Raw genomic sequence first — 14,424 nt, 5'->3', positions numbered from 1 at the left:
GAAGATGCCCGAACTTAGTATCGAATAGCCGCATGGAAAAGATCCAGTGAAATGGTGAATCAGTTGTCTAAGTATAAAAGACATCCCAAATGCAAATTTGATCTTGGATTCAAAGACAACAAATCCGCCAACCGGAACCATTCGGACAAAATGAAGCTTACAAAAGACAACCTTCGCTTTGTAATATTTTTCAAGAGCTCGTTAACCGATGATGAGGAACAAGGTGATTCAAAACCGAACGACGAAATAACTTATATAAGTCCAACTGACTCCGAAAAATGGCTTCATCCTGAGAAAAGGAAAGCCAACCGACCTAAAGGTAAGAAAGCCGATCCACATAGGATAAACCAAAGGCCACCTCCGAATAAGGAACTCTTAGAAAAACAAAAAGACGCCAAACCGAATACAGGAAAACTAGTTAGAACCATAACCGGGAAAGTTGTCCGACTTATTAAAGTTTGGATACCTAAGGGACTAATCATTTGTGGACCCAAGTAAATGTGGGTACCAAATAGTTGTAAATATGTATATTTTGCAGGATATGAAGAAACGGCTAGGAAATTCTGAGTGATACCTGGATAGCGGTTGCTCTAGACACATGACTGGAAACAACAACCTTTTAACCAACATCAAAATTGAAACCGATGCAATGATTGTCTTCGGTGATAACTCAAGAGGTAAAACTGTGGGCAAGGGTAAGATTGTCCATGATAATTTAACAATTGACAATGTACTTTTAGTTGAAAACTTATATTTTAACCTGCTAAGCATTAGTCAGATGTGTGATGCTGGATACACTGTAGAATTTCTTAAACATGCATGCTTAGTTAAAAACTCTCAGGGGAACATACTACTAACCGGAAATAGGTTAGGAAATATATACAAGGTAGATTGGAAAAATAAAGTAGAACACCCTGTTTGCATGGAGGCTAAAACCGATCAAACCTGGCTGTGGCATAAACGGTTAAATCATCTAAACCTCAAAACCTTAAACTATATCCGCGGTAAAAGCTAGTTGAAGAAATTCCTGATATAGTATTCAATAAGGATAAGGTTTGTTCAGCGTGTCAAATGGGTAAAAGAACTAAGTCAACCTTTAAAAGTAAAGGACACATTCAGTCTAACCGATGCTTAGATCTCCTTCACATGGACTTATTTGGACCGATTAGGGTCGTCAGCCTAGGTAGTATGCTCTATACTATGGTAGTTGTTGATGATTATTCTAGGTATACTTGGGTAATATTTTTGGCATCCAAACGTGAAACCGTATCAAATTTAATTACATTTCTTAAGCGTTTACAAAATTAAAAATCAACACGCATAAATAACATTAAGAGTGATAGAGGAACCAAATTTACTAATAGTACTTTAAATGCATTTCTTGATGAATCCGGTACCAGACACGAGTTGTCTAGTGCTAGGACTCCTCAACAGAACGGTCTGGCCGAGAGAAGAAACCGAACTCTTAAGGAAACCGCAAGGTCCATGATAGCCGATTCGGGTGTTACTCAAATATTCTGGGCTGAGGCTATCAGTACTGCATGTTACACACAAAACTGGTCTCTGATTAACAAGTTTCACAACAAAACACAGTATGAAGTATACTTTGATAGGATCCCTAACCTTAGGTATCATAAAATTTTTGGTTGTAAATGTTACATTCACATAAATGGAAAAAATTATCTATCTGCCTTTGATGCAAAAATCCGATATTGGGATCATGCTAGGTTACTCAGCAGTCAATAAAGCTTATAAAGTATATAACACTAGAACTTTAACCGTGGAGGAATCTCTTCATGTTGTATTCGATGAATCGGTTGAAAGTAACACTGCAGCATCCTTTGATCTACACAACAGATTGGAAAACAACAATATCTATTCTGATAGTGAAGATGAGGTTCCGGTTTTCAGACAGTTTATCCATGACCAAATGGGTGATGGTGAAACCCAGACGGATCAAGCTGCCACACAGCAGGAAGCTGACACCTCAGTTCAAACGGAGAAAATCGGTCGGTCTGACATCATTGTTCAGACTACCGATATGTCTAGCCTTGATCAAATAAACGGTGATTTGGTAGACACTTCTGATCCGAATCTCAAAAGGAACACAAATCATCCTCCTGGGCTTATTATAGGTGATCCTTCAAAACCTGTCCAAACTAGGCAACAAATTCTGGAGAAATACTTTAATTCCACTTTCATATCCCAGATTGAGCCGAAAAGGGTGGATGAAGCATTGTCAGATCCGGATTAGATTTTTGGAATGCAAGAAGAGTTAAACCAGTTTGAGAGTAATAAAGTCTGGTACCTAGTCCCTAGACCGAAAGATCAACCGGTCATACGAACAAGATGGGTATTCAGAAATAAACTCAATGAAGACGGTTTGGTCACGAGGAATAAAGCTAGATTAGTGGCACAAGGATACAAATAGGAAGAAGGCATTGATTTTGAGGAATCATTTGCCCTTATAGCTAGGATTTAAGCCATTAGGATTTTTCTGGCCTTTGTTGCTTTAAAAAACTTTAAAGTTTTTCAAATGGATGTTAAAAGTGCATTTTTGAATGGTGACCTACATGAGTAAGTATATGTTGAACAATCACCCGGTTTTAAAAATGCTGACCTACCTAATCATGTATACCGCTTAAATAAAGCATTGTACGGTTTAAAACAAGCTCTTAGAGCTTGGTATGATACACTAATCACATTTCTGTTAAAACATGATTTCACTATAGGTTCGGTGGATAAAACACTATTTAAATTTGAGAAAAGGGAGCATATCCTGCTTGTTCAAATATATGTGGATGATATCATTTTCGGATCAACCGATCCTAAGCTATGTGATAAATTCTCAACCCTGATGACTAACAAATTTGAGATTAGTATGATGGGAGAATTAAGCTTCTTCCTAGGTCTTCAGGTTAAACAACTCGAAGGAGGAACTTTCATAAGTCAACCCAAATACATAAAGGAACTTCTAAAAAATTTGGAATGGACACATGCTCCTCCGCGGCTACTCCAATGAGCTCATCAATTAAGCTGGACAAAGATGATGACGGACAGGCAGTAGACCTGACGGCCTATCGTGGAATCATTGGTTCACTCCTATACCTGACAGCAAGTAGACCGGATATACTATTTGCAGTCGGAGTGAGTGGAAGATTCTAGGCTAATCCAAAGCAGTCTCACTACACAGCCGCTAAGCGAATCATGAAATACCTAAAGGGAACCCCTGAAGTCGGTCTGTGGTATCGAAAGGACTCATCCTTCAACCTCACAAGTTACTCGGATGTAGACTATGCAGGTTGTAAAGTTGACAGAAAAAGTACCAGCGGAACATGCCAATTCCTAGGTGATCGGCTTGTTTCATGACACAGCAAGAAGCAAACATCGGTTGTCACATCAACTGCAGAAGCTGAATATCTGGCAGCCGGAAGTTGCTGTTCACAACTTTTATGGATCCAACAACAACTGAAGTACTTCTGTATCACCGCCGAAGAGTCTCCGATATTCTGTGATAACACAAGTGCCATAGAAATCATGTACAATCCGATTTTACACTCTAGAACCAAGCACATCGACATCAGGCATCACTTTATTCGGGAACATGTCATGTTGAAGCATATCCGGCTGGAATACATATCAACAGAACAACAAGTAGCTGATATCTTCACAAAGCCTCTACAGGAAGCTAAGTTTTCTTACTTCAGAAACATACTCGGTTTAACCGATATTAATCAACTCATTTCTTAAACCTTCAATCTCTAAAGGGAAAGTTGGTTCGGACAGACAAAACCGGCAGCTCTTCCTAAACTGTCAGGAACCGAATTCACCAAGGTACTTATTGAAGAACCGCTTTGTCTATCAGTCACAATAAACCGACCAGTTACTTAGTGCATGCACTAATTAATCGCATCGAGACCAATGACTGAAAACCGACCAGTTTGGAAATAATATACCCCGAATGATTTGGTCTCCGAACAAAAGTGGAACAACTGTCTGGATTTAGATGTATTTGTTCTGAAAAGATACATTTTCTAAGCAAAATAGTCATACCTTAAAAGACGTGAAGATACGATATCTTTTACCGTCCAGGCCTATGACTCACTTCCTAGGCTGTAGATACACCTAATTCATGCAATTTATTTTATCCTATGGTCAATAAACTACATTAACTCCTACCTACTGGATAATACTGTCATCCTTTAACTTATATATAAGTTAGGAAAACATCAGACAAAATATTCACAAATATCAAACTTATCATCTCACTAAGCCAAAAATGTCTCAGTTTCAAAACATTCTCCAAGTTGATTTCAACTCTGCTTAAGGAACTGAACATTACGAGATATTCAAAATGATCAAGTCCCTTGAAGACACCGGTCTAAAATCCTTTTTAGATGACAAACATGTCATCTTCCCTGAAACCGTTCTGGAATTCTTCTACAACGCAAAGGTCTTCCGCGGTACTCCGTACTTTGACACCCATATTCAATCAAGGGTTGGGGGAACCGTGTTTGACTTTTCGGAAAGTGATTTTTCCCGGTGCTTCGACCTTCCGAAGCAAGGGCTTACCGATCTACACGTTCCGGCCGAACTTAAGGCCGAAATCTCTCTGAATTTCTCTAGGTCGAACCGTCCGGTCAGTGACCACGGTGCTAGGTCATCATTGAGGGCTGAATACCAGCTTCTCAATGATATCATCGGTCGAGGCATCCTAGATAAGGATGTGACCAATACTTACTGTGCTACAGTTTTCAACATGATGACTACTATCACAACAGATACGCCGGTCAAGTGGTCTAGGGTGTTGTTTGATGTCTTGATCTGGATGATCACCACTCGCCATACCGGCCTCATTCCCCAAATCAGCTGCCTACTCATGGAACTCGGGGTTCCGCTCTATCCGGGCGAAGGGATAAACCAGGTCCAGGTCATAACCAGGAAAGTTGCCGACTCGTTCTATGAGTGGTTCGAAAAGGCATGGAAAAGGAAGAACCGTTCATCTTGTATCAAGAAGCGGTTACCGAATTCTTCGAAACCGCCGTACTCAGCGAAGGAACGATAACCGCAACAATAGGCGGAAATCTGTTCAAACTCACCATGGAGTCGGTTGCTGAGGTCCTCCATCTACCAACTGAGGAGAGCGACTTCTCTGTGGTTACAGACGAGGATACATTCAAAGCGGTTTGTCGGGATGTTTCAGATATTGTGGTACCAATAGTAGTGTCCGGTAAGAAAACCTCCCTCAAACCGGAACATAGACCTCTATGCGAGATTCTATCTAAGTCGGTTCAAGCACGGGGAGGCAACTATGATAGCCTCACCTAAATAAAGATCGATATGATTACCGGTTTAGTTCACGGCACTAAAATTAACTAGGCAAAGGTAATTTTCACCAACTTATGTGAGATGGTGGATCCATCATCTAAACAGTCATGGGGATACGTCGTTCCACTCGGCAAACTGATGCGCCATTTCAACACTGAAACCGGCCCAGGTGTCTTCATTCCCCCCAGCAAAATCACAAAATCCCATCATTTTATCAGACTGGAGGACAAACAGGGCAAAACAAAGGTCTCCGACAATACGAGTGGCCGAATGAAGTCACAAGCTAAAAAGAAAAAGGCTCTGGCTAAAGAAAATTTCGGAAGCAAGGCGGATCAGCAACCGACCGGATCCGCTAATCCGTAGTCCGACACCCTCAACACAAAAAATTCGGCATCCAGCTCTGGCCGAACTTTTTCACACCACACCGAGGAGGATCGGTCTGGCAAAGGGAATGAGACGGTGGTCGAAGAACAATCGGCCAGAACTGATAATATTTATGCCGGTTCGGGTAGACAACCGGGAGAAAATGAAACCGCGGATGATATCATCCGGCAAATGGGAGAAGATCTCGTCAAACAAATCATGAACGAAATTTACGTTCAGGCTCACGATGCAAGAGACGTCTACTTTCAATGGGCCGTGAACCGGCATGAAATCTTCTACACCAACATGCTACCGGAACATCCCGCTGACCGAAGATACAAAAAACTGGTCGAGATGGAAACGGAGGTCATCAACCTTACAAAGGCTAAGAGCGTCTTGACCGCTCTTCGAATAAGTAAGATGGTCGAACCGCATGCCCAGTTACTAGGTCTCACCGAACATATTCAACACCTTTGTGAAAAACACATCCCAGGGACGGAGGATTCTCAATTCGAGATCTTGGTGCTGGATATGCTTACCATTAAAGAACAAGAACTGACTGATGAGCTTGCACGGTTGGAAGCGGAACCCGAGCACCAAGAGGCGTCGCTCTTCTCCAGATCTAATCCTGAGGATGATGGCAGTCCGAATCCGAACGAAACCGAGCATATCTCCCCTCAACAGGAACCCGTCATCAACAACACCGAACTCGGAACGGGTACACCACCCGCTGATCAACATGCATCTCCGCAAATCGACAATGCATCGGTACCGGCTGTAACGGAAGAAAGGGTCAAGGACATAATCGAAGAATTTGTCAACAGAGCCATCTTTATGTGGCAAAAGAAGATAAAAGAAACCACGACTAAATCCATCGAGATGATTGAGTCTACAAATAAACAGCTGGAAGCCGCGGTTGGACGGATTACGTCCATTGAGGACAAATACGGTCTTACCGATCTTTTGTTCAGCGACACAACTGACAGAACTAAGTCATTGGAAGCCACAACTAAGAAGATGGAAACCGATATCTCTCATACCAACCAAAGGGTCGGTTTGATAGAACTACACCTCATAACAACCGATCAAAGGCTGAATAAGATTGAAGGGGATCAGTCTCAATCCGGTGTCCAGGCCGGATCCATACTCGAAGAAATGGCAACGCTTAAAGAGAAGCATGCCAAGACCGAAGCCGATCTAAAGGCGGTCATCGAACAACTGACGGAGTTGGTTGCGGCAAAGCTGGCAGCCGACAAAGCACTTGAAGAAGCGAATGAAATCGCGGCTCAAAAGATTCAAGATGCCCTGGATGAGCAAAATTCGGCTTCAAAAGGAAACGGCACAGGCGGATGCGGACCCGGCCGGACATATGCAAACGATAGAAAACATTGCACCGGCCATAGCGATTTAGCAAAATGAGGATGCGGCTAGACTAATAGGCCAACAACTAGCATTCGATGAGTTCGCCGACGCTCATAAGAAATCAAAGGCGGCTACTTCCCCATCCGGACCGACTACCAGAAAAAGAAAAGCATCTTCCAAGAGGGCGGCAATTTCAAAGCTATTGGACAACGTTGCTGAAACGGTTATTGATTCTCCAACCAACCCGGTTTCACAAGTAGATGACGAACTCGATGACGAAACCATACCGCAGATCAAAAGACCGTGAGGCCTTGAAGTAATTCCACTTAGATCGTTTGCTCCACCGGCTTCACCTTTCACCGGTACTTCAGGTGGTTAAGGATCCTCCTCTAGACCTGGCGCCAATCCTTACAATCCGGGCAAGGGAAAGATGACTGAGCAAATGCTGGATAAATACATGCCCAAGAAAAAGAGATAGAAGTTTTCTTTAATTATATATGGCATATGTTTAACTTAGTATAATTTTATATATACATATATCAAGTATTTTTGTAAACCGGCCTACATCTTCATTTTTACATGGTTTTGAATATTTTAATTAAAATAATCAAAAAGGGAGAAATTGATAAGATAAAAAATTTTCAAAAGACAATTTTTCGAAAAAAATTTTCTAAGTCATTTTCCAAAAATCCAGCCAAATGAACTTCTAAAGAAACCAGCCTACATCTTCATTCTTACATGGTGTTGAATATTTTAAATAAAATAATCAAAAAGGGAGAAATTGTTAGATAAATTAGACCGGTTAAAATAAGAACCTAACAAAACAAACTTCCTGTGCAGGAGAACGGTTAAAGAATCAGGATCGGTCAAATAATTCAACCGGTCAAGCAACACAACCGGCCAAGAACCTGACCAATCAGGAAGACAAGACTGGTCAAGAAGAGAAAGCCAAAACCGTTGGTCATCCGGTTAACCTGAAACTATGAAAAACCGGAAGTCATCCGTTTAACTTATCGGTGCAAATAGATATTTTGAGTATCTGTTGAAGATGATAACAAAGGGACAGACCATAGTATTACCATATTCATACAAGTCTGAGGACAATCTGCAGGCTGCAGAAGACCGTCCGACAAGATCTTTCCAATCCAGGATAAATCAGAGGCGCAACCCTCCAAGTGCAGGCAACTGTCCAACCGATAGTTGCCATATTAAGTAAAAGACAAACCTAGCCGGTTTGACCTATATACTGAAAGCTTAGACCGCCAGGTCTGAATCACTGAACTTCTGCTCAACCAATCAGATTCAAGGAGATGAAATGTGACCGTTGGCACATTTCACCTATAAAAGAATGAGCTGAAGAGGAGTAAATGCAGTTCTGAGTTCTAAGTTCTAACAAGCAATAAGTCACAAGAGAAAACATTTAAGAGTTGTACCAACCTAAGTTATAAGTGGCCTTTATCTTTTTAAATTAAAAGAGCTTAAGTGTGTACTTGAAGTGAGATTACAATTTCGGTGAAAATTTTACGAGTGTTACAATAAGTCTCGATCGGATTGTGTTTGTGTATTCCTTAGTGAATATCCTTCTCGCGGTTTCGAGAGGAAGGGGTGACGTAGGAGTTTTATCTCCGAACATCCATAAAAACCTGTCTTGTTATTTACTTTCTGTCGGCTTTACATACTAACCGACCCTACCTAAACCGACTTACTGAATCCGAAAACCGACCCACCAAACTCCAAACCGACCTTGTCCAAATCCGGTTCTATTCATCCTATGTATGTGCTGCTTCAACCTGAAACAAACCACTTCCGCACTTTAACTCGTTTCAAGGGTTTGTGACAGTTTGTGTAGTATTGAAACCCTGGTGTTAATCTCTAACCGGATTAATCACCAATCGTTAAGTGAAACGCATTAATCGGTCAGACCCCGATTCTCCAGCCGCGACCTAGATCCTAACAAATAATATAAGCTCTTTAAACCGGCCAACAATTACAAGTTTTGAATATTTATTCTAAATAATCAAAAAGGAATAAATTGTTAGAATATAATTGTTAGACCTTATGAAAAGTTTAATGAATAGATAAAACTAATTTCAAATAAATATATATGTTAAACCGCTAAGTCATATCAAGTATATCAATTGGTTTAAATATAGCAAGAATGTGCTCTAGTGTAGTGGTAAACACTCCTGCCTGTCACACAGGTGACTAGTGATTAGGGTGTTCAATATTTGGTCTGAACCGAATATCCGACCGAATTCGAATTCACCGAATTCGAATAAACCGAATTCGAATTACATTTTCGAATCGAATTTTAAACCGATTCGAATTCAAATACGGTTTTCGGTTTGGTTTTCGAGTTTAGGTTTTAACTCGAAAACCAAACCGAAAACTGAATTCATTTTTATTATTTATTTTTATTATATATTATATAACTTATTACATATTATATATTAAATTATCATGTGCCTCCTATTAGATCCCTACATTAAATCCATAATTCCTATTTCATTTTCCCATTTCTCTAGTTGTCCACACCTCTCAACCGCCATATATTGTCGTCGTCGACACTGTTTTATTTTCGTCGTTTAGTTATCGAATATATATTAGCGTTAGTCAGTAAGTTTGCGTGATTTATATTTTTTTATAATTTAAGTATATAAGATCTCTTTAACAAATTATTTATTTTGTTAACTCTTTTTAAAAAAATTATCTTATGGGTAGGTGATGTTCTATATTTGGTCTAAACCGAATATCCGACCGAATTCGAACCGAAATTGAATTCACCGAATTCAAATAAACCGAATTCGAATTTATTCAAATTGGTTCGGTTTTCGAATTTGCTTAAAAATAAAAATTCGAAGAACCCGAACCGAAAACTCGAATAACCTGAAAACCGAACCGATGAACACCCCTACCAGTGATCGAATCTCACCGACTACAAATAAAGTTTTGCTATTTCAGGGAAGCTAATTAAAATACCGAAATTTACCTGTAGGCGAGATCGGCTCGGCCGTGGAAAACGGTTTGGTAGCTTGACCGGTAGTCCGACTTCGGCTCTATAAAGATCGATCAACCGGCACTTAATGCTCCCGAAGAGGAGATCGGTCAACCGACACTTAATGCTCCTGAAGTGAAGATCGATAAACCGGTTTTATAATGAAGCATGGTCGGCTAATTAAATACTTTGGCATTAAATGAGGAGTGACTTCGGTCATAAATGATCTTTGGTTATTAAATGAGCTTCGGTTAATTAAATTCTTTCAGCTCCAGTTATTAAATGAACTACAAACTGAAAATATACGGTTCGACATATCCGACTGGTTCAACCTCTTGAAAAACGTAAAGCTACCATATATCTCCAACGGGCAGATCATCCAAACGATAATGAATACATTAAATATAACGTGTTAAGACAAAAAAAATATTCCTTGATAATATGTAAAAGAAGGTTATGAACCAGGCATGAGGCAGAATAATGATTATCTGACCTTACCGATGTCCACAAATAACCTTTAAGAGGCAGGCGCTGCCCACTGCACAAATGTCATGTGTACAAAGACAAAGCGTGCAAGTTACCTAATCCAGACCAGCACGACTCCTTTTGACCAATCACCGGATGAGAGAGAAATATGATCGTTGTCATATTTCCATTATAAAAAGAGGACTATCAGATTACAAAGTTAAAGAGAGAAAAACTCCTTGCGCGATCATTTCACTCTTGCGAACATACCTTGAGAAATCTACCAAGTTATTGAGTGATAAGAACGAACTGAAAAGTTATATGTATTTACATATTTGTAAAAGTGTATTACAATACTGTACAAGTATTGTAAAGTGAACATCGAGCAGTAAATAAGACTCGATTGTGTTTTGGAATAATCCTTAATGAATATCGTTCTCACTATTTGAGAAGAAGGGGGTGAAGTAAGAGTTTTATCTCCGAACATCCATAAAATATGTGTTTTGTGTTCTTCATTTATTTTTGGTCACCAAACCAACTGAACCGGTTTTCTCACAAACCAACCGAACCAGTTTTTCCTTAAACCAACTGAACCGGTTTTCCCTTAAACCAACCGGACCAGTTTTCCTAACATTCTAACCAATTCTTCTCCATTCTCTTCTTTAACTGATCTTTGTGCGTTGCTTCAAGCTGAAACAATCTATTTTGTCACTTGAACCCAGTTTAAGAGTTTGTGACAGTTTGTGTGGTGTTAAGACCGATGTTAATTCTTAACCGAATTAGTGCCAACAGTTTTGTGTGTTTTAAGAGGTCTCCTTTGGCTAGACCCCGGTCCTCTATCAGCGATCCTGATCCTTACAAGAGTAAATATTAATTGTCATTTTATTTGAAATACTATAATAATAATGGAGATTAAAATTTGAAGGTGATATTATTTTTAAGTTTGAAAGGTTTGAGAGCTTGTTTGAAGTTGTAAGGTTATTTAAAAAGATAAAAATTCCTTATATAAAAAAGTTAGCTCTTAACTCATTATGTTATTTAGGAGGTAGTTTAAGTGGTTTCCATTTTTTCCATTTCTATATCTCAATGTCTAAACTTAAGTTGTCTTTTAAATCTTTTTCACTCCGATGGCCTTTTTAGTATTGGAGGGTGCCTTGTTTTCCTTTTTATCACGTAGTGTTGAGTTAATGTTGCGTTTTGTTCGACTTGGCATCCTATTTAGCCGAATCGAATTTTTCGTCTCGGATTTTTGTAGTCTGAATAATACTTTCAATCATCGGTGGGTCGTTTGCTTCTCATACTTTCCGATTGTCTATAGTCTAAGACAAATGTTAAAGACCGTTTTTAATGCAAAGATAGTTGCGGTGCACCTGTTACAAATGAGCAGTTTTTTGTAGTGTATGATCAAAAATAGTATTTGTATCACCGTTTTATTCCCCTCGGTCTATGTCCCGTTCCATAGCTTATCACGTGTTTGTGAGACACGTGGCAATATGGAAGGACTACCGCGAGACAGCTCGAGGTTCAATGATTTCAACCTTGGTTTGCGTACCAGGCATCTTTTAAAATGAAACATTTAATTTTTAAAAGATTTTGAGAATACCTGGAGCAGTAATAAATTAATTATGTAAAATAATTAATCTTTTGTTCAAACATTAATAATCTAGGAGGCTGAATAACAATTTAACCTGGTCCGATTTAAATCAATTAAACATAATCAATTTAAAGATTAATCATTTGAAAGTCAAAGTTTCTGAAAAAAAGTGGTTCGTTGTCTATTTACGCTCGAGAAAGGGCTTTCGCGCTATGTTCTTTGTGCCCGCCTAAGGACGGTTTTCAAAATCCTTCTAAAATAGACAAAGTCTGGCTTCTATAAATCTAGTTATAACATTCCTTATCTTTAATTAGTAGTTCAGGGGTCCTAAATGAGGATAGACTTTAAATAATTGTACAAGATTATTTAAAGGAGGTGTGTACCTGTTGCGTTGGGGTTCAGATTTAACAAAACCTGAAAATATCAGAAAAAGATGTTAGAGAGTATAACCAAACAAGACTTAGCAAAAGAAAATTGCTTTGGGACACATCCTAGAGAATCTTGAGAGTTACTTTATGACCTTGAAAATACAATTTTGTAGAAAATGGGGGCTTGGTTCCAAAATTGTTTTGGATTTTTTTGAAAATTGGAACCAAACGGGCCTAAGGATTAAACCCTAGGTTCGAGTCCGATCTGGTCAATTTGGGCTTAGTAAGGTTGAAGAGGTTCAATTTTGAGGAAGGGTTCGGACTTAGGCCTAGGGCTATAACAGTCTTAGGTTAAGTGGGGGATTGATACTAGGCTAGGGCTAGGGTTTGTCCTAGGCTAAGATGAGACTAGGTTTAGTTGTTAGTCCTAGGTTAGGTGTCAAGGTCAATCCTAGGTCAAGTAGAAAGGTTTGTCCTAGGTTAATTAGGTCTAGGCTAGTTTCGTCGGTCTTAAGACAACTTTCTCGTTCGGGTGGCACAGTTCTGGGCGGTTTCCTCGGTCGCGCGGCTCGGTCCTGGCCTGTTTTTCTCGGCCCGAAGGCAAAATTTCAGGGCCTGGTGTTCTTGTTTTGGTCCGAAACTTCAGAAGGCCATAACTTTTAATTGGGATGTCCAAATCATAATCCGTAAGTTGAAGTAGGTTCATATGATCATGAAGAACAAAAGTCCTAACATAAATCACGATTTTGAAGATAATAAGAGAAACAATTTTAAAACATCATTTCTAGGTCAAATTGTGGGATGTTTTAAATTAGGCCATTTCAAGGCCTGATTTTTGTTCCATTAGCTTTGAAATGATGAATATAGTTAATCCATACCAAAACAAGAACATCATTACATCATTAAAATGGTTTTTGAAGATTGAATCAAAATCTAACTTTTTTCAAATACCAAATTTGATCAAACATGATCAAAAGGGTGAAATAGTTACTTGAAATTCATCCCTACATGTTAGGAATCATGTATAGCTACTAATTGAATCAACAAATCCAACTTAGAAGCAAGAAAATGAAATTTCAAAAATCCAGAATTTTAACCTTTTTTCCAAAATTTCAATTTGATCAAACATGATAAAAACATGATTACAGTTACTTATGAATCATCTAATCATGTATACAAACATGTAATACAACTAATTGAACCAACAAAATCAGATTAAAAGCAAGAACACAAAGTTTTGAAATTCAAATTTTCAAGCTTTTTTCTCAAATTTCAATTTTTATCAAACATGATCAAAACTTGATTACAGTTGTTTGGAAATGATTCAAACATGTTTATAAACATATATAACAACAATCTGGATCAACAAATCCAAGTTTAAACCAAGAACACAACATTTCAAAAAATCAAATTTTCAAACTGATTTTTGCAAAATTCTGTTCTAGGTTGATTTGATCGGTTTTCTTTCAACAAAAAGCTTACACATGATATATATAATGATTCTATACAAAGAAATCATATATACAAGCATAAGAACACGACCAAAGTGATCAAACAAGAAATTTTGAAGAAATTCAAAATTTTCAATTACAAATCAATATTCAAAGCTTCTGGAATCATACCAACAGCTGGAAAACATTCCTGGGAGTTGCTGGAAGTGATCCAGAAGCCTGGATAGAAGCTTGGCTCGCTGGAGAAAGTTTTGAAAAAAATTGTTCTTCGCCGGATTTTGCAGGTCTTCAATCGGATTGAATTGATGTGTAATTCCTGGTTATTGTTTGATGGATTGGTAGTAGAGGGGTAGGGGAGTATTTATAGTGCTCGAAGGTCGGCTGTAGAAAGCCAATTTGAGTTTTCTTTGATCGTTGGCATTCTTATCCCTAATTCGTGGCAGCCTTATCCCGGGGAAGATAAGGCTTCTAGATAAGGGGAAAACGTAGGCGCTGACG

The 14,424-nt window shown here is 38.9% G+C and overlaps 1 protein-coding gene across 1 annotated transcript; it reads left to right on the top strand.

Moving 5' to 3' along the window:
- The first annotated feature begins 5,883 nt into the window (after window positions 1-5,883).
- On the top strand, window positions 5,884-7,110 carry LOC124913217. The gene has a single exon (XM_047453814.1). It carries the CDS (start codon window positions 5,884-5,886, stop codon window positions 7,108-7,110), a length of 1,227 nt encoding a protein of 408 aa, XP_047309770.1.
- The last annotated feature ends 7,314 nt before the right edge of the window (window positions 7,111-14,424 follow it).

This window comes from Impatiens glandulifera, chromosome 8 (genome assembly GCF_907164915.1).
Source record: "Impatiens glandulifera chromosome 8, dImpGla2.1, whole genome shotgun sequence".
Classification (NCBI taxonomy): Eukaryota; Viridiplantae; Streptophyta; class Magnoliopsida; order Ericales; family Balsaminaceae; genus Impatiens; species Impatiens glandulifera.
Note: the sequence above shows the minus strand (reverse complement) of the source record. Positions and strands in the feature narration are given on the sequence as shown.